Source organism: Takifugu rubripes, chromosome 2 (genome assembly GCF_901000725.2).
Source record: "Takifugu rubripes chromosome 2, fTakRub1.2, whole genome shotgun sequence".
Classification (NCBI taxonomy): domain Eukaryota; kingdom Metazoa; phylum Chordata; class Actinopteri; order Tetraodontiformes; family Tetraodontidae; genus Takifugu; species Takifugu rubripes.
This window is the reverse complement of record NC_042286.1, coordinates 1947814-1968817: the sequence shown is the minus strand read 5'-3', so window position 1 is coordinate 1968817 and position 21004 is coordinate 1947814. Positions and strand designations below refer to the sequence as shown.

At 40.5% G+C, this 21004-nt stretch overlaps 1 protein-coding gene across 2 annotated transcripts; it reads right to left on the bottom strand.

Moving 5' to 3' along the window:
* Nucleotides 1-5242: 5242 nt before the first annotated feature.
* On the bottom strand, nucleotides 5243-19536 carry LOC101065959 (V-type proton ATPase subunit C 1-B-like). Of its 2 annotated transcripts, none has more exons than XM_029833011.1 (13): nucleotides 19463-19536; nucleotides 19038-19216; nucleotides 18702-18769; nucleotides 18414-18499; nucleotides 17235-17329; nucleotides 15088-15179; nucleotides 14906-15001; nucleotides 14744-14812; nucleotides 8101-8193; nucleotides 7929-8016; nucleotides 7704-7801; nucleotides 7491-7623; nucleotides 5243-5589 (listed from the first exon to the last, which is right to left on the bottom strand). In XM_029833011.1, the coding sequence occupies exons 2-13, from the start codon at nucleotides 19164-19166 to the stop codon at nucleotides 5509-5511; spliced, it is 1128 nt and encodes a 375-aa protein (XP_029688871.1). In that variant the 5' UTR covers nucleotides 19167-19216; nucleotides 19463-19536; the 3' UTR covers nucleotides 5243-5508. The 2 variants fall into 2 exon arrangements, with proteins under 2 accessions (XP_029688871.1, XP_029688870.1); XM_029833010.1 differs by having other exon boundaries at nucleotides 19038-19181; nucleotides 19463-19515.
* Between the last annotated feature and the right edge of the window lie 1468 nt (nucleotides 19537-21004).

Below are 21004 nucleotides of genomic sequence, written 5' to 3'. Positions count from 1 at the left end.
GATTCACTCGGGACAGATTCTTCAAACTGAGACAATCATTAAAAGTCCTGATTGATGATGATGTGCCAGAAGACCTGAGGAAGCGTGACAAATTCTGGAAGGTGCAACCTTTTCTGGATAGGATTTTGCAAGGCTGCAGGTCTCAGACTCAGCCTGAATGTGTATCGATCGATGAACAGATGATTCCTTTCACAGGAGCCTGTCCATGTAGGCAGTATTTTCCAATGAAGCCGAACCCTGTTGGCATAAAGAACTTTGTTTGTGCCACAACAGATGGCATTGTGCTGGACTTTGATCTGTATCAAGGTTCAGCTGCATCGCGTGAGCAGGTCAAAGAACCAGAGGGTCTGGGTTTGGGAAGTTTAGTCATGGCTCGTCTGTGTCAAACTCTGCATCGTGGCACAAAAGTGTATTGTGACCGGCTCTTCACAAGCATCCAAGGTGCGGAGCAAATGCTGAAGAAGGAGCTGTACATGACTGGTACAGTAATGAAGAACCGGGTCACTGCAGCAGTGCAGAAGTTACTGTACCTACTGATAAAATCATGCAAAATGCAGGAAGAGGTACTTCAAAAGAAGTTTCTACCGAAGATGGACAGTTGTGTGTCGTGAAGTGGTTTGACAACAAACCAGTTCTTATGATATCTGCTGTTCATGGGACACAGCCTGAAGACACCTGCCAGCGCTGGGACAAGAAACAAAAAAAATATGTGTCTGTCTCCCGACCATGCATTGTTCGGGAGTACAACCTCAAAATGGGTGGAGTTGACCTGATCGACTGAATGATTAGTTATTATCGAATGAGCAGCCGTACTAAGAAGTGGACAATTAGGATGCTAATGCACTTTACAGATCTGGCTTTAGCCAACAGCTGGCTACTCTATCGGAAAGATCTGACAACGTGTGGTGCACCAAGGAAGAGCATCATGCAGTTCCTGGAGTTTCGCATGGACGTGGCCAGGACCTTCTTGGCCCAGCATCATAGCCAAGAAGATGATGCAGACTTTCCAGAGCTGTCAGAGAGAGAAGATGACTCGTTAGAAAGGAAAAAACGTCCAGTGATGGCAGTGCCCCATGTGTCTGTCCGCAGGAGGGCTAATGCACATCTCCCAGAGATGGTCAACATGAAGAATGCAGCACGATGCAGAGCAGCAGGCTGCACAGGGAGAACCTGAGTGCGTTGTGTGACCTGCAAGGTGTTCTTGTGCTTACAAACCGAGCGCAACTGTTTCTTAGAATTTCATACATAGATGTGACAGACATATGACGTGTTATTTTGTTTTGTTTTTTGGGCTGTGATGTTAAAACATGTTCAAAACTATGTTTGTATGTGTTATTAATAATGTGTTATTATTGTCATTACAGTCTGACCTGTATTCAGGATTCAAATAAAGAGTTTTTCATTCTATTACACAAAAACTTTATTATTGATTTTATTGTGCTTTATGGAAATTCAGACCGAGTGTACACATATGTGGCAATCATTTTTCTCTAAAACTACATCATGTCAAAAGATGATGCTTAGTTTTTATACTTATCGGGTTCCAATAAGTCCAAATAGCAAAGAGAAATAAAAATTGCATATCAAACAAGAGCTCGGGTCTTAACCCTGCAACAGTATTTATAAATGTTACAAAATAAATATTTTAAATAATAATATTTTCCTTTGACCAATTGCCTATTTTATTGTGTGTTAACTGATGTGTGTGAATTGATAATCTTTTGGTTAATTTGTTAGTGAAATTAATTTTAATTGGAAACCAACTCACTCTGTAGTATCTGAATCGGCATGACCTTGATAACCGTATTTTCACGACTATAAGGCGCACCTAACACACTGAGATTTTCTCAAAAATCGACGGTGCGCCTTTTAATATGGAGCGCCTTGTGTGTGGACTGAGTTCCAAAATCTGCTGTGCGCCTTTGGCACAGCAGATTTGTGCGCAGCAGCTGCCAGCGGATTACCAGGAGAGGGTGGCCATCTTCCGCACCTACTGCCACGGCAAGATAACCACGCCCAGCCACATTACCAACATGGATGAGATCCCTCTGACTTTTAACATCCCTTTGACCCACAAAGTGGAGAAAAAGGGACCAGCACGGTGGCGATACGCACAATGGGGCACAAGAAGTCTTCGTTCACCGTGGTTCTCGGCTGCCACGGAAACGAACAGAGCGCTGGATGACGGAAGGCGAACACTCCTTCACAAAGACTATGAGGCAGCGGCGGGCAAGTTATGCCACCATATGCGGGTGGATTGTAGACGCATGGGCTATGATACCGTCTTCATGTATTGTAAGAGCTTTCACAAAATCAACGCTGAACCGGAACCGGGCGGTGGGTCCGATTCAGATGATTAAGAAGAGGAATTCGGGATGTTGGACATTGAAATAGTGCAGCTGTTTAATTCAGATACAGAAGATGAAAACTTTGATGGTTTTGTGGCGGAAGAATGAATATTTTGTTCAATAAATGTGTCGAAACTCACTGTTTTACTTCCGTTGTCATTTTTTACTGTATGTTTCAGCATGCGCCTAATAATACGGTGCGCCTTGTGTATGTTTTAAATACAGAAATAGCACCCATAACTGAGACTGTGCCTTTTAATAAAGTGCGCCTTATGGTCGTGAAAATACAGTAACAAAAGAAACCCTTCATGCAAAATTTTCTTGAGTGTGATTGCTGAGGCATGTATAGACATGTATATACATCAAGGTATGTATGCAGATGTTTGTAAATATGATGTAACAACAGTTAAAACAACAAAATCTGCATTCAAGTCACACAATTGTCTCGCAAATGTGATACTACAGCCAAAGCATGTCTTGAGGTTTGCCTGTGCTTATATCATTCTAGCCACTGTACATAGATATGGTGTGTGTTAATGTCAGGATATACTTCGAAATGTGTGTGAAAGTCTGCCAATTGTATCACAATTAGTGACTCCACCCCACAGATCCAGGTCGGAGGTCACAAGTAACACAGACAGAATACACAGTGAACCTACAACTTTAATAAATATCAAATATAAGTACCATATTTTCACGACCATGAGGCACACTGTATTTTAGGGCCCACCTCAATTAACGACCTATTTTAGAACTGTTTTCATATATAGGGCACACCGCGTTATAAGGCGCATAGAATAGAAACTACAGTAGTGGCTGGGGTTGCATGATGCATTCACTAGATCGAGCTGCGCTAAAAGGAATGTCAATAAAACAGTCAGATAAGTCAGTCAAATTTTATTAATAGAATACAAACCGGCGTTCTCACAACTCCGTTCACTCCCAAAATGAATAAACAGCTGTTTTGTTATTTTTCCCAAGTGACGTAGTGTTTTCGCGTAACACAGTTCACAGCAAGTTATAACAGGTAGTGCAACATTTTTATCACGTAGTGGATAGTGGAGCTTAATAAATGTTCAATTTATTAAACACGTAAAAGAATTAGTCATTGCGGTAAATCAGACATTAGTGCAAGCTCAATATAACTCTCGTAACTCTCGAAGTAGTGCAAAGCAATAACAATATAACAATACCCCAACGTTGTTCAAACGTTAATGTCCATATTCACAGTATGATCAGCCTTGTTCAGTTAAACACACAAAAGAAACACGTAAAGCTCACTTTATCAGTTCATTCCTCATCCAGGAATCCCTCGAATTCTTCTTCTTCGGTGTCCGAATTGAACAGTTGGGCAAATACGGCATCCAACATGGCCGGCTCCATCTCGTTAAAGTCATCATCAGGGTCAGTGTCGCTGGTGTTATCTGGCATTTCAGTGACAATCCCTGCCTTCCTGAAAGCTCGGACCACGGTTGAGACAGATATAGCAGCCCGGGCATTTACGGTCCACTGGCAGATAGTGGCGTATGTCGCTCTGCGCTATCTTGGTGAATGTGTGTTCACCTTCTGTCATCCACTGCTCCCACGCAGTTCGCAGTCTAGCTTTGAATGCCCTGTTGACACCAATATCTAGCGGCTGGAGTTCCTTTGTCAATCTGTATCTGTATCAAGAACTGAATTAGTGTGCTTCACTTGCAGATCAATAGGGACAGAGCTGCGTGAAAAAAGCCACCCGGTCTCTTGACATAAATTTCTCTCAGCCACTAATTCATCTTTTCTTCATCCATCCATCCCTTGGAGTTAGCTTTGATGGTTATGCCAGCTGGAAAGTTTTCTTTTGGCACAGTCTTCCTTTTGAAAATAACCATGGGTGGAAGTTTCTACAGTGAAGGATGCCTTCTCATTCCCTGCAGTGCGAACATTCACCGTATGTGCTCCAGTTTTGTCCACAGTGCGGTTCACAAGAATATCAAAGGTGAGTGGAACCTCGTCCATGTTGATGATGTGTTCTGGCCGAATCTTTTTTTAGTGATGTTTCTGCAGTATGCGCGAAAAGTGGCCAGCTTTTTTTTGGTAGTCTTTAGGCAGTTGCTGCGAAACACTAGTTTGTGTGCGGATAGAGAGGTTTCATAAACCGAAAGCACCAAGAAGGACTGCCTCTAAATTCATTTATGTTAAGTTCGTCTGCTAGCGCTGTTGCCTTCATTTGAATAGTGACTGTAGAGACAATTCTACTTGCTGCTCTCTGTTCAACAACCCACTGTTCGAGTTTGTCCTCCAACTGTGGCCATCTTGCTTTGTTCCCTCGGAAGCTCCGTTTAGTCTTCTTTATCTGGCACAGGTCATCTTGTTGCTTCCCCCACTTCCACACCATTGAATCGTTAACATTAAATTCTCTTGCCACTGCTCTATTTCCGTGTTCAACTGACTGATAGCCTTCAGTTTGAACTCTGCGTCGTAAGCGTGTCTCTGCAAGGAGCCATTTTGGGGTCTTTACACACAGAAATGGTTTGGGACTGGACTGGAATTCCTCTTTATCATTCATACTGTGGTTACTTCGGTCATGACTGCGGTAGCCGCGATTAACCAACATTAATCCATATTAATCCATAGAAAAGGCGCACCAGGTTAAAAGGCACACCATCGATTTTTTTTTTTAGAAGATTCTAGGCTTTTAGGTGCGCCTTATAGTCGTGAAAATAGGGTAAATTAAATATAATGCAAATATAAGTCTTTTTTGGCTAAATATAATATATTAAGAGTTGGTACAGTGTTTAACTTGAAGCATCGGGTTTAACAAAATGACTCTACCTTGCTTGAATGCCATATTTTCAGAATGTAGACAAATATGCCAGAACACAGAAAAGTGTATAAGACTTGGATCTAAGAGAACATATGGCACACTGTTATTGCATTTAATAAGACATCATACCCAACAGTTAAAAATCGATCAAATTTGGAGAGCACAAATGCAGGACACAGTACTTAATACATCAATATTAGAAGAATGTTTACAAGAACAATGCATATTTAAGCATAAATATGAGACTTAAATGAAGGATGAAGCTCTACATCTTGTTGGTTTGCTGTGAAACATGATTGGAAGTTTTGAAAGTTTTCCATTAAAACCTCTTGATCTTCTCATTGCAGATTATGTGAACTACAGGACATTGGTGTTGATATGGAAACAGATATAGGAGAGGTAGTCTTGCCCACAGAGTCCTGGGATGTCACTGCCTACCTACCGGAGGACAGAGAACAGAGAAACCATAATGTCACACTCATTTTGCAATATTCTATGCTATTTTCATTACTTTAAATAAAATCATCATGCTTCTATTTGCTTAATTATATGTATTTATATATAACACTTTTGCCAGAACATCAAAACAATGCCACATCTCTTCAGTTCTTTCTATTTTTATACATTTGCATCCAAATTCAAAATGTACACGGCTACTCCTATTATGCAGTGGTGCACTTAATGTTGAGGTGTGTTAATGTGTCTTTAAGTTATTTTGTAACAACTTTTACTGTAGGCATTCAATATTTTGGATAACACAAAAGTATTAAAAGGTAATAAAAATGAAGACATATTTTAGTTATTAAATTGCTTGTTCAAATTTATTAAAGGGGGATAATTATGTAAAAATGTAGATGTGAAAGGTACAGTGGGTGCAAATCATCTCTTAAAATACCTGTTTGTTGTTAATAAAACCAAAGAAAGAAGTCCTGTCAGAATGTGGTCCAATTTACATTTTTGATGGAAAGGGAAAATGTCAAAAATGAAGTCAAATATGTACGGCTGTGTTAACATTTCATTGACAACAAATGTGTTCGACACATTCATCTCAAAGTTGAGTTAATTCAAAATCAGCTAATTATCACAAGTCGCCTGACCTGATTAATTTTGTCATCTCCTACATTCCTGTAATGTCAATGCATTTCCTGTAGAAGCTGAGCATTCATTCACTTTAATGAAACTGCATTATTCATCACCTTGAAATTCAACAGTCATTGGATAAATGGCATGGTTTGTCCCACTCCTAGATGCTCACTGTCTCTAAGGGTGGATGGACCAGTGGCCTGGTCTTGGCTGGCTTGGATGCTGGGCTTCCACATGACAATTAGAGAATCAATCAAAAGGCTGAATCCCTTTTTGTTTACTCTTCCTCTTAAATGAATTTAGAATTTACCTCTAAATATTTAGTTTGAAGGAAGATCATCTACAATGCTATTTCATCTTGTGTGCCACAGGGCTACATTTTAGGCTCAATTGTGTTCAGTATTTATGTTATTGCCCTAGGCAGATGCAAAAATTAATTTCTATACAGTTGATTCAGTCTACTATATTGTAGTTGCTCTAAACTTTCTCAGGCCTTTGGCTATTTTGATGACATGATTTTTTTCCCAATTGTTATTGCCCCAGATAAGCCCGCATTATCCAGTGTTTTATTTTTTTATGCTTCTGTGTGGTCTGTTTTAAGTTGATGCAACTCTTGTTTTCTTTTCTTGCTTTCCTGGCCAGGCTTCCAATGGAAAAGAGGTCATTGTAACTCAATGAAACCAACATGCTTAAAGAAATTCTTTCCTTTCTGGCATGGTGAAAAGCACTTCATAAAAATTTGAACATTAACAATTCTTCAACCCACCCACTTCCCCCTGCCTGAACACTGAAGCGGTGACAGCTGTAAGGAAACTAGAAGAAACACGGCAATGCATAACAGACACAAAGTTCTTAAGGTGAAAAAAGGCCTTTTCAGGGGAGAATTCAAAGAAAATCCACAAAGAATTGAAAAAATTCTAAAGTTTTTCTTAGAATGATTGCACTAAGAGCTACTTTTAATCTTAGGATCATCTTTTCTGAATATGGGCCCTCACCTTTAGAAGTAATATTCAGTTCTGTTAATATGCAAATGCATAGAGTTAGCATAGTATATAGTTAGTATTTAGTTAAATCCAGAGGAAGTCTTATTCTTGTGAGATATCATTGGCATGATGTTTATTTATTAGTGGAGTGTCCACTGTTGTTGAATCAAGTTGTTCAAAAAAACACAGGTTCTGAGGTCAAGAATGATTAATTTTTTCTGCTTTATGTAAGAAATTATACTGTAATAAACACCATTCACAATTCAAACAGACCTCTCTCTTGCTTGCTGTGGCAGTAGGGTCAAGATGCATGAACAGTGAAGAGAGCTCATCTTCCAGCTTCTTTGAGTGCTTCCTGTCTGTTGTCTGCAGCAGGAGAGCCTGAAACCTTACAGGCAATCCATATCTGGAACAAAATACATCAAATAATCCAATGTACACATCAGAGCTCGAACTTTGGAACTGTTTTAACAATTTAGCACATACCTGAGAGCTGACTCAACAAACACCCTCAATGCTTTCAAATGAATCCAGGCAACAAACAACTCACTGAAATTTATTTTCAGCCAGTGCACAAAACCTTTCTGGGGAAGAGAAATGTGCATTTCTAAAAAATGAGTGAGAAACACGGCAATGCATAACAGACACAAAGTTCTTAAGGTGAAAAAAGGCCTTTTCAGGGGAAATTTGAATTTATAGAGACAAACTCACATATTGCTCTTTCTGATGAACACTCAGCTGATTTTTCTCCATCTGCATCTTCTTCTCCAGGTCAAAGCAGTACTCACGTACAAGGAACCTGTTTGGATCAGAGGGTAGTTAGTGGGAACAGACAACACAGCTTTAAATGATGCTTCATTTTTAGCCCTTTTCTCTTGCTTACTTGCAATTCTGAGCTTTGGCTTTAAATTCACTCACAGCCCTTTTAAACAGCGTAACTGTGAAAATCCCTCCTTCTCCATCTTCCACCAGCTTCCTGATGAATGAAAAATATGAACAGTAAAATTAGGCAACTGGTACAGGTTTTTTTTTATTGTTTACAGGTTGGGGAAAATGTAATAAGCTGCCATAAACCACATTTTTTATAGGACTAAGCCATCTTTTTTGTGTTAAAATATTTTTCCAAATCAAAACCATCCCAGAAATCGAATCAATATTCAACATTAATTGGTGTGTTTATTTTGAAGTTGTTACTTTGCTCTGCCCAAATTCTTAATTTTGGAGCTAATGTTTATTATTAGATATAAATATTTATTATTAAATTAGAGTATAGTTGAGTATACTCTTTGAGTATACAGGTGTATATGTAAAGTGAAATGTAAAACAATATATTGAGGCTATATATAAAATAATTTTGGTCATTAAACTTCAAAGCAAAATGTATTATGTTCAGTCATACCCAGATATATTTTGGTTAGAGCCTAAAATGTTATTGAATGTGCAAAAATGCAATTCATTATGTGAACAATAAACACATTTACTCACTTAATAAACCAGTTTTCAATTATATCATAGCTACCACATTGTGTTAGTCAGCCTCATGTAGTGGGTGCATTAAAGCAGCAGGCTTGGGAATGAAGCATTGGTCAAAGTTTACCATTCCAAGCAACTCCTGCAGGGCCTGCACTATAACCACTCATGTGAAATCCAACACTGCCTGTACCTTAAAGTTGAGCAGATATACTAGGTTATATCCGCAGATCTAATCAATTTTGGAAAAGATTACCACACATGCCAGGTGCAATGAAAACTCCTTGTTTTTGGCACTAGACAGCGGTCCCTCGTACTAGCATTGTTCAGTAGGTAGATGTCGGCCTTGATCCCCACAGGGCCAAAGAATGCCAAAAGAATGTGTGTGGCTGCCATTAACTGCCTCTGGGGGGCTATGACCATCTGCCAGGACATCCGGTTTAATTGCCAGGCATCTTTGCTGTCTTCTCTATTGTACACTGATCAAAAAAATTAGAAGAACACTTTTTAATCAGAGTATAGCAACCTATCAGTCAAGCGTCTGGGATATTGATCTGGTCAGTTAAGTAGCAGAGGGGGTTGTTAATCAGTTTCTGCTGCTTTGTTGTTAATGAAATCAACAACAGGTGTATCAGAGCGGCAACAATGAGACGGCCCCCAAAACAGGAATGGCTTTCCAGGTTGAGGCCACTGATATTTTTTTTTTCCTCCTCATCTCTTTTGGCTGATTTTTTACTGACTGACTTTCTACTGCTGTGCTCTTCACCGATGAGAGCAGGTTCAACCTGAGCACATGTGACAGATGTGAAAGGGTGTGGAGATGCCGTGGAGAATGTTATGCTGCCTGCAACATCATTCAGCATGACTGATTTGGTGGTGGGTCAGTGATGATCTGGGGAGGCATATCCCTAGAAGGACGCACAGACCTCTACAGGTTAGATAATGGCACCCTGACTGCTATTAGGTATCGGAATGAAATCCTTGGACCCATTGTCAGAACCTAGCGCTGGTGCAGTGGGACCTGGGTTCCTCCTGGTTCATGACAATGCCTGACCTCATGTGGCTAGAGTATGCAGGCGGTTCCTGGAGGATGAAGGAATTGATACCATTGACTGGCCCCCACGTTCACCTGACCTAAACCCAATAGAACACCTCTAGGACATTATGTTTAGGTCCATTCGGCGCCGCCAGGTTGATCCTCAGACTGTCCAGGAGCTCAGTGATGCCCTGGTCCAGATCTGGGAGGAGGTTTCCCCCAGGACACCATTCGTCGTCTCATTAGGAGCATGCCCCGACGTTGTCAGGCATGCGCACCAGCACGTGGGGGCCACACAAACTACTGAGAATCATTTTGAGTTGCTTCAATGACATTTTGGCAAAATGGACCAGTCTGCTACATCATTTTTTCATTTTCATTTTTGGGGTGTCTTTGATTTCCCCCTCTATAGGGTGATCATTTTCATTTCTATCAAATTATGTGGCATCATTTTGTTACTAATACATCACCTACTTTTTATCAGGAAAGATATTCGAGATCATTTTTTCCCCCGTTTAGATCTGATGTGTTTTCGAAGTGTTCCTCTAATTTTTTTGAGCAGTGTATAATCATACAATAATGCATCGGCCTTGTGTTTACTTATATTTCATCCACAGTGATTTTGGCAGGCATATCTTATCACAACAGTAATTATTCTTTGTAAAAGATTACTTGGTTGTTTTTTTTTCAAGGATTGGGATTATGGCTTTGATCATTTGTTTCTTTGGTCATCAAAACACTTTTGGCTTTGATGATAGCATTTTAATAACAGGTTTTAACAAACTCACACCAGCCAGCAAAACAGTAAGAAAAAGCAGTTTCAGAAATAATAAACCCAAAATCTAGTCCAATCACTTTTCCAATAGCTATGGCAACAGGAAACACAGCTACACAAGAAAATGTTGGAGCTAACATCATTTGCCACATGACTGAATCTTTTCTGGGGAAGGATACGACAGAGCAGGTGGAACTGTTAACATCAGGGGTCCCTGATCAAATGTCCAAAGTGACTGAAAGGATGAATCTAGCCTATGTGGATGAGGGGATACAACAGTGTGAACGTCCACTGACAGAACACAGTAAAGTACATTTTATCTTCGTTTTGGTCGAGAAAGTTGTTCTCAACCTATGTTATAGTTTAAAGATCATGCCAACAAATGTCGACAAAGTGATTAAGCATGTGTTTGAAAAAGTCATGGATGAAGTTCAGGATACAGATTTGTACTTTCGGTGCAAAAGTTTCAAAATCTACAAGAAAATTTACATCAAGCTGATTAAGAGATTTGGTAGTCCAGAGGCAGCGCTATTTCTACTGAACATCAAGGATCCTCTTATTGAAGAGTGCATCATTACTCTTTTAAAGCAAAAATTGATGAAGCCAACAAAGAACCAGAACGCCATCCAGAGGTTCTTCTCCACTTTTCGAAGAATCATCTGTGTGAAGAGTGCAGAATGTGGGTGTCCTTCAAGTCCACCAAAAATGGAAACATAAGAAATGGAATATATAGTATATATACAGATGACAAAACTTCCACATGGCCTTTGTCTAAACAAGACACCATCATGTGGCGCAAATGATCCAGATTTTATTAAGAGATGGGAACAACTGGTCATTTGATCTAACGCTGCTGATCGTTGAGAACACTACAAGTGCTAGCCCAAATACAGACATTGGAATCTAAGCTCCAAGCCTGTGGTGACCAAACTACCACACTCCCAGATGTTCTTGAAAGGTTCAAACAAATACTACAGCAGCAGAAGTTTCAAATGTATGAACAAGATACAAATGATTCTAAGAACAACAAAGTTTTCGATTGGAATAATGATATTGCACTGCTCATGCTAACAGGAGAAGCTCTCAACCATGAGACAAAATCAGTCCGGTGGTGACAACATTCGACGGGCTCATTGAAAAAGACTTGCAACTACTGATTTGAGCCAAAACACCCAGTACCCAAGGTACAGAACAATACAACCACTGCTCAGACCTATTATAAGCTGTATTGGTCGATCACTGAGACCATGCCTTCTTATTTGAAAGACACCTACAAACCTATACACATATGTATCTTCCCCGATCAAAATTATAAACACACCTTTCATCAACTGTAACTTATTGACTCCTTTGTTCTTGCAATAAAAGTTATGTGCGCCAGACAAAAAGGTGTCTCAAAGTCCGTTGTTCAGAAAACAAAACTGCAATCTGCACAGAATACTGATTATTGTATGTATAGCAAAATGCTATATTGAAGAAAATTGTGGGTCTCCAGCTTCCCTTTGGTTTGAAGGTTTAGAACACTTAGGAACTAAAGGGAGGCGATCTACTCAGGGTACTCTCCCCAAGGAAAAATGTTTTGGATTGAAAAACTGAACACCATGCAACCAGAGGGACTAAATGAAAACTTTCCATTTAAACCTTTCTTGTAGGTATTTATTTGACAGTTTTTGTTTTATTTCCCTTTCTGCTTTACTTTCATGTCAGCAATCCTTCACTCTTTGCTATAATAAGGTGTAGATCTGACTAACCATTGTTGTCTGTGAAGATAAAGTGGACCTCAGTGTTTGTACACATGCATGACCTATCCAGATGTTCTGAGTCTACCGCCAGGTGCAGATAGTTTTGATGATTGTGAATTGAATATTTGATAATCTTATAAAAAGAGGTGTTTACCTAGCTGTGCTATATGCTCTGAGAAAGGCCTTTTCGTCTGATGAACATCTGAGCCAGTAAAATAGAAATCTTTTCCCTGGAATGTAATATGCTAACCATTATAATTATAATTTGATAGATGAAGAGTAAGGGGAAAAGTATGGGGGCTCTTCACTCAGATGGAGTGAAGCGCAAGAAAGAAAAGTTGTTTTGGGAAACCTTTGAAAGGACCTAGTGAAAATGGCACAAGCTGGCAAAGCTAGCAGGTACCTGCAGTGCGATGATTGACATTTAGAGCAGACGTGAGTTTTGCAAAATTGCAAAGTAACAACTGACTGAGATAAAGAGCAAGCTCACCAAAGTTATTTTAATTTTTCATTTAAATTTCCCATTTAAATTTGAAAAAAAAATGTATATATAGATATTTTTTCTTCATCAGTAATACCTGTGGCTACTATTGGCCCGAATATAAGACGGTGTTTTTGCGTTGAAATAAGACTGAAAAAGTGGGGGTCGTCTTACATTCGCGGTCTAGACATTATACCCATTCACAGCGCTAGATGGCGCCAGATAAAGCGAATGCTTAACTTAACGTCCCAGGCCAAAGCGAACGCCTGTCACGAAGAAGAAAAATAAAAATAGCGGTAGTACGAAGAAGAAAAATAAAAAATAGCGGTAAGAAAGAAAAGAGAAGAGATAACAGAAAATAGAGAAACGTAGCGACAATATGGAGAAAAGTGGGTCGAAGATCGGCCAGGTTAACCGGTATCTGAGGAAAAGTTATGACGCAAACTTCAAAATGATGGTAATAAATGAGTCTTCAAACAATTGCAAAGCGGCTGTGAAATATGGTGTCACAGAGTGTAATGTACGGAGACGGAGAGCTCAAAAAGATCACCTAAAAAATGCTCACAGTCAGGGAAAAGCTTTCCGTGGTGCTCAGAGCGGCCGCTTCCAAGAGCTCGACAGGAGGGTGTGCGCGTACGTGGACGAGAAACGAAAGGACGGGACGCGCATCAGCAGAGCTGTCATTCAGCTCAAGGCCGTGGAAATAGCCAAAGAGCTGAACATACCCACGGCTGAGTTCAGAGCGAGCCTCGGCTGGTGGAAAAGAATGATGCGGCGTAACGGACTAACGCTGCGACGCAGAACAAGTCTCGCCCAGCGCCTGCCCTCTGACTCTGGAGAGCTGTTGTCTTTTCAGCGCTATGTGATCAATTTAAGGGAAAAGCACTCTTACCCACTGGATCAGATTGGCAATGCTGATCAGACACCTGTGTTTTTTGACATGCCAACATCTGTCACTGTACACAAGAAAGGTGAGAAATCTGTTATTATAAAATCCACTGGAAATGAGAAGAGCCGCGTTACCGTCATGTTAGCCTGCCTCGCAGACGGAACCAAGCTCCCTCCGTATGTGGTTTTAAAGCGTAAGACAGTGCCTAAGGAGGCGATGCCAGCTGGCATTATTGTACGTGCCCAGGAAAAGGGCTGGATGGAGACCGAGCTTGTAGTGGACTGGCTCAAGGTTGGGTGGGGCAGACGGCGTGGGGGGACTCAGAAAAAAGAGGAACATGCTGATTTTGGATGCATTTTGTGGACACTTGTCTGATCCAGTCAAAAAACAAGTGAAGGCGATGAAGGGCGACTTAGTGATCATTCCGGGGGGGAATTACAAGTCAGCTGCAGGTGTTGGATGTTGTGGTGAACAAACCATTCAAAGACAATCTGCGGAAAAAATACACAGAGTGGCTCCTGTCTGGTGATCACGCACTCACACCGACAGGAAAGATTCAGAAGCCTTCGGTACGTTTGCTCTGTGAGTGGATCCTCCACGCATGGGATGCAGTTTCCCCAAAGAGCATCATCCACGGGTTTAAAAAGTGCTGCATATCAAATGCCCTGGACGGCAGTGAGGATGACGTGCTATGGGAGGAGCCAGCGGAGCCAGAGGATGGGAGTGGGGACAGTGACACTGAGCACAGCGAGGCAGTGGATGTTTGTGAGGAGTAAACCAGTTTGCATTATTTTATTGCAATGTTTTTCCGTATTCAGATTTGCGAGAGACAGTTTTTGCATGATTTGAATGACGCAAAATAACATGCTTTTTCTCACGAATATATTGTTATAATCATTTGTTTCAGATGTACTGTAATTATTTTACTGTAATTATTTTCTGTATAAAAATTAAATTTGGTGTTCAAAAAGTCTTTTTTCAAACTTGAGTGTAGAGGGGGTCGTCTTATAATCAGGGGTGTCTTATATTCGGGCCAATACGGTAAGTCTAAGCTTGGGGGCAAATACAGGGCCCTCGTACTTTGATCAGGTGGAATTTTATATATCGTATATAGCATAGTAAAAAAGATTTACCTGCTGGATCGTGGAACTACGAGGTCTGACAGACATTCATAGGTGCTTTCCCAGTGAAAGTAGCTCCCTCTACAAATTTTAACAACACAAAAAAAGTGTCAGAATTAAACAGAAAAACTTGTCAGAGGGTATAACACAAAAGGTCGAAGATATGTGACACACCTGTTCACAAACACCAGCAGGGTGGTGAGGTACTCTGACACCACCAGATCTTCTTTTCTTACAATGTCATTCAAACTGCGATTTTGCAAATTCCCACTGGTAATTCAGACATTGCAATTGCTTTATGTTCATGTTGTAATTTATGTGATTAATTTCATTCTTCAGTTTGAGTTGTCACTCACTGTAGTTTGCGTTCAAGAGTCTGCAGACTTGTTTTTATACCATTGTATGCCGAAGTTCGGGATTTTAACTCTTTTGCCACCTGCAAAACATCCTGACACAACAAATATTTATCAGATGAACAACAACTGGGAAGTTCCACAGACATTGTGACTGTGTGCATAACTTTGGTTTATGTTAGAAAGAAATTTTCATTTCATATGCAGTTGAATCTGGAATCCTGTTCAACTTTATTTATATAAAGTTATTCATATGGATACAGGTAATATTGTCACTTTTGCTTCACACAAACTGAGAATCTAACCTTCAAAAAACTGTTTCAAGAAAAGACTATAGATATAGGTGAGACAAAGCTGAGATGAAATGTAAAGAGAATCTGTTTTAATGTTTTATATAATTAAAATAAGCAGACTAGACAATTCCGCAGAAATTGTGAGGGTGTGCCTCGCCCTCTGGCCGGTCCCTGCACCCCCTGTCTGCCTGTTACCAACCCACCAAGCCAATTGAGTGCATTTTGTGCAGCGCCATGTTGCGCAGAGCCTGCACAATGCCTGCTTGCAGCTCCTCACATACCCACTGTGTGTGATCTGCTCCACCACTCCCCCCCACACACATATTCGCGATTTGAACTGCCTGTTTTTAAACGCCTATTTGGACTGCTTAATACCATCCAATTATATTGAGGCTCGTCAGAACCGCAAGACTTTAAAAACATCCATATGAAGTTTCATAATTTTAGCTTTCCCGGTGACGGAGAAACGATGAGTTAAACGCGAAGCCTTTGTCAGTTCTGAGCCGTTTTCCCCCGTTATGTTCTGCATTGAGTTAAGAGGAGATTTGAGCGGACCAGTCGGCACTTTAGCTCATTTTATGGGGCGGTTGGTTGACATTTGCGAGTTAGTCGAGGCTTGTGGCTACAAAATGATGTATTTTTTATGCTTATATGAGCTTCCAGGATAAAGTTATGGTAAGTTGTTTGGAAGATTTTCCATCTGAATTTCTTTGCTGCTCCACTCTAGGTCACATGGTCTCCTACTTTAACAACGGTCGAGAGGACATTTCCAGGTGCCCTGCGGGGATATTTCTTGACACAGGGCTTTTACAGTATATTATACATGATGACTCAGAACCTATCTACGTTTTAAAGTTTGAATGGTCTTTCTAGGTCAATATATGGCGGAGGTACAGGCCCTCGAACTGGGGTTAAATTCCATGACCTTTCCAGACCTCTCGTATTAGTTACAATGGGGTTTTAAGGCCTTGAAATCAAGTATATATTTGTCCCCCCAGGACTAATTACAAGAAAAGTCATATCCACCGGTTTCCATAATTTAACTAGGTTCTGGGAAAGTTTGGTGTCTCTATGTCAAAGCGTCTAGGAGGAGATACATGCCAAACTTTTTGACGAAAAAAAAGGAGGATAACAGATTGCTCGGGCGCCTTTGCAGTTACGGTCTTCATTCCCCAGAATAAAATCTGCCGCGCACGTTTCGGTGTTTGGTTCATGACGATGCGACTTACGGTTCCCGTATGATTTCACTTTTTGTGCTGGAGCTCATAGGATAGTAACGGGTGCGCCTAGGAGGCACACCCAATAATTGGAAGCACCTATCCTGTGAAAAAAATGGTATCTGATAATAACAGTTCAATATTTAGGAACTTGTGACACACCTGAAAATGTTCTGACACCATATAAAATGTAATTTGAATAAATATTTTTAATGTCAGGAAAGAACAATCACACTATGTGTTATAATGTGAAATTATAAATTGTAAACAGAAAACAGGATCATAACTGGTAGTTTAACAGCAATTGTTGACAGCTGGAAGACCTTGGTGTGTGTGTGTTTATCTCAGATAACACTGCACTGTATGAACTGATTGCATAAACTTTTTAGGTAGTAGAATAATATATATGCAGGTACATATTTGCATTTCAGCTGTTACACATGTTTTTTGTAATTCAAAATCTGTTCGGTTAAATTGACCTTTATTAAATTAAAGTTTTTCTCCGGTGAAAATGGATCCAGACCAACAGTTGTTTTACAAAGGCTTGAAGACTTAATTTGTCCATACTCAATTTGTGGGAATGTTTCAATATACACGTAACAACAATATATGTGTGTTGTGTCTTATCTTTAAATCATACCTTGTTGATAAGGTCTTTCAGGCAGGACAGAGGAATCGTTGTGGGGTATTTGGCCTTGTCCCACTGAAACCTTGTGACGTATCTTAGCAGGTCCACTAAAAAGCACACCTGAAGTCATTCAAATCTAAACAGTGAGCAGCCGACCAAACAGTATCAATATTACTATCATTCTGAATGCATTAAGCAGCAATGTTTTGTGGAAATACACACTTTAAAAAGCAAGACCAATATGGCTGATTGCAGTCTGTTATTGCGGCACTATTTGTACTGTTCCCTTTCTTCCTACCCCCTCACCTTTCTAATTAATATTATAATCTATAATGTAACACATGGGGTCAAATGGAGCTGGACGGTAATCCAGATACTAATCCTGCCAATGGGTCCAGATGTTCAAAAGTAACTCTATCTCCTGGAATCTACTCTACGCTCTCGAAAATGCGCTGGGAGATCTACATTTTCTAACAATGGCACATAATGTGCTGTCCTGGAGGAGTTGGACTGCCTGTGCAACTCTGTAGAGTCCAACTATCTTGTACTCATTTAACTAGTGGTGACAATGACCGAAGCCAAATGCAAAACTTTTCAGAACAGAAAAGATGAGGTGGAAAAAGAAATCTCAGTGTTCTTCACCTGTAAATCAGTCTGTCTTTGGGGTTCTTGCCCTTGTGGTACGCCTGTTGTTAACACCAAAGCAGCTGAAACTAATTACCGTAACAACCCCCCTCTGCTACTGACAAGATCAATATCCCAGGAGTTTAACTGATATGACACTATACCCTGATTAATAAGTGTCTATATTTAATTCTTACATGGTTTTTGGGTTTTGTATACATTCTCACACATTTGAATATACTGTACTTTCAGGATCCAGTATATTTACTTAGTACCTGTTTTACTACATTTCCTAAAAACATACACTTTAGTGTTTGCTTGTACATGTCTGCAGGTGTCTGTTCTGGCACATGCTACAGAGTGAAGACATTCTGGCTGATCCAACTTCAAAGGACTATTAGCGGGTTAAGACATGGTTTTAGGTTGAGGTTAGAATTGGGTTAAGGTTAGGGTTGGGGGTTAGTTAGGATGGCTACAGTAAGGAGCTGGGGGATGCATTATGTCTATATAAAAGTCCTCAAAATAATTGAAGTACACAGATGTGTGTATGCATATAAGTGATTTCACCTCCATTGACAAGAGCATTTTCCATCACTTTGTCACTGGATCCCTCTGTCACATCCCTCAAACACTGACATGTGCTCCTGATCACACTGAACAGAGAACATTAGAGAAATGAGTATATCCACAAGCAATGTTTTTACAGCAGCATTAACATTATAAAAGTAATATCAAAAGCAACAAGGTAAACCTAAGGAGTGTCCTCTGACCATCAGTCGTGATGCAGACTGCATTAGTTAAAGTTCAGTCCTTAAGGCCTACACGGGGCAAATGATCAAATTCAGATACCATCACCTTTCAGTCAAAATGTCCATGTTGGAGAGATCATCTGACAAACACAGCAGACTGTCCAGAATTCCTTCCTGAGATCACAGCATAGGTTAGCGTCAGACCCATGCTCTGTGCATTTCAATCAGAGCTACATTGACTGTAAAGGTTGTTTTAGACTATGATGCAATTGCTGGTTTGCACAATATAGGTGAAGTGAAATTGGTCAGATGGAACTGAGCCTAACCATATCAACCCTGTATGACTGTCTGATTAAAAATTCCTTGAGTCCTTGAGTCTACATTTACTTAATGCATAATTTTTGTGGCTCCCTCGGGCTCCCTTTGTGACCACAAAACTCACCTTGAGATCAGGAATGGGGAACATGAAGTATGAGGCCAGGTTGGTTTTGGCTATGGTGTGCTTCAGTTTTTCAACACTGGTTATACTGGGCTTGTCCAGAGGGACAGAAATCAACCACAGATCTGCCATTGCTTCTTTGCAACGCTTCAGAACAAAAGCTTGATTAAAAAAACTTCTCCCTACAAGAACATGGTTGAGACTTAACACAAAACTTACAATTGTCTGGAGAAATTTGGAATTGATGACATTCTTTTATAACATTCTTAACTGTGATGTTTATGCTGTTCTTTCTCACAAAATAATTTTTAAAACATATCAACAGTCTATAGTTTTCAGAAAAGATGCTCATTATAGAATACATAGAATCCAGATGTAACTTTCCCTGCATGCCTCAAAGCAATTATGAAAAGACCAGGGATTCTTACCATTAGCCTCTCTTCTAGACTGTTGGGACACTTGTTCTGCAGTTTCATTTGACCTGACTGACTAGGAGAACAATGACACACCTCTTTCAGAACACACACATCATTAGCAGTCAGAGCAAATAAGAGAGACAGTGATGGATTTAAATATGCAGCTCTTGTGTTCTCTATGCAATTCTACCATAAAACAATGCTTAGAATTTCATTTTTAATGTTTTAATGAATGACATAAAAATGAGAAATTTCAGATGGCTTTTTATCCCTTTATCCTACTTTACTGAATAGGACATAACCAAGTTTTAATAAGATAAGATAAAACTTTATTGATCCCACTTCGGGTAGAAGGCGGAAATAAGAGATGTGCAAATACTGTTAGACATTCCGGAGGTAGTATGATTAAGTAGTGCGGAGAAAAATATGCCAAACCATGGATTATTGGTGCTACATTAAGAGTTGTGAATGTTGTACAATCAACAGACTGCAGTTGGGATGAATGACCTGCGGTACTGCTCCCTTTTACACCGTGGGTATAACAATCTGCTGCTGAAGGAGCTGCTTAAGGCCCCACAGTCTCGTGTAGGGGGTGAGAGGGGGTGTCCATAATTGATGTCAGCTTGGCCAACATCCTCCTCTCACCTACCTCCTCAATGGAATCCAGAGAGCAGTCCAGGACTGAGCCAGCCTTTCTGACCAGCTTGTTGAGTCTCTTCCTGTCCCTCTCTGAGCTTCCACAGCTCCAGCAGACCACAGCGTAGAAGATCACCGATGTCACCACAGAGTCATAAAAAGTCCTAAGCAGTGACCTGCACACTCCAAAGCACCTCAGTCTCCTCAGCAGATGGAGACACTTTGGCCCTTCTTGTACAGGGCGTCTGTGTTATGAGTCCAGTCCAGTTTATTGTTGAGATGAACACCCAGGTATTTGTACTCCTGGATGTTCACGGGTGCAATGTGAGTAGCCTTCCTACTGAAGTCAATCACCACCTCCTTTGTCTTGCTGGTGTTGATGCGCAGATGGTTCAGTTCGCACTAGGCAACAAAGTTGGTGATGACCCCCCTGTATTCCAGTTCGTTCCCCTCCGACACACGTCCAACGATGGCTGTATTGTCGGAGGACTTCTGGAGGTGGCAGCTGTCCGAGTTGTGGCTGAAGTCCGATGTGTAGAGAGTGAAGAGGAAGGGAGAGAGAACTGTACCCTGCGTGGCCCCCGTGCTGCAGACAACCACGTCGGACTCACAGTCCCAGAGCCTCACGTACTGTAGTCTGTTGGCTAGGTAGTTGGTGGTCCAGGCAGCCAGGTGACAGTCGACTCCAGCTCCCTCCATCTTCCCTCTCAGCAATGATGGCTGGATTGTGTTGAAGGCAATGGAGAAGTCAAAGAACATGACTCTCACAGAGCTCCCGGTGCCCTCTAGGTGTGAAAGTAATAATAATGAGTTTATAACTAAGATATAACTATTCTATATCTATTCGAATACTTTTGAATTATATATAATTAAACTTTTATGTTTGATTCATTTATAACTGAATCAGAAATGTATACA

Excerpts from the sequence above, each read along its gene's own strand:
- LOC101065959 (XM_029833010.1), bottom strand. The coding sequence starts at position 19,510 with ATGAAACTGCAGAACAAGTGTCCCAACAGTCTAGAAGAGAGGCTAATG. Across the intron at positions 14,813-14,905 it reads CTGCTGGTGTTTGTGAACAG|AGGGAGCTACTTTCACTGGG; the intron begins GTGTGTCACATA and ends TAAAATTTGTAG. Across the intron at positions 7,624-7,703 it reads TTTGTTGAGTCAGCTCTCAG|ATATGGATTGCCTGTAAGGT; the intron begins GTATGTGCTAAA and ends ATTTTGTTCCAG.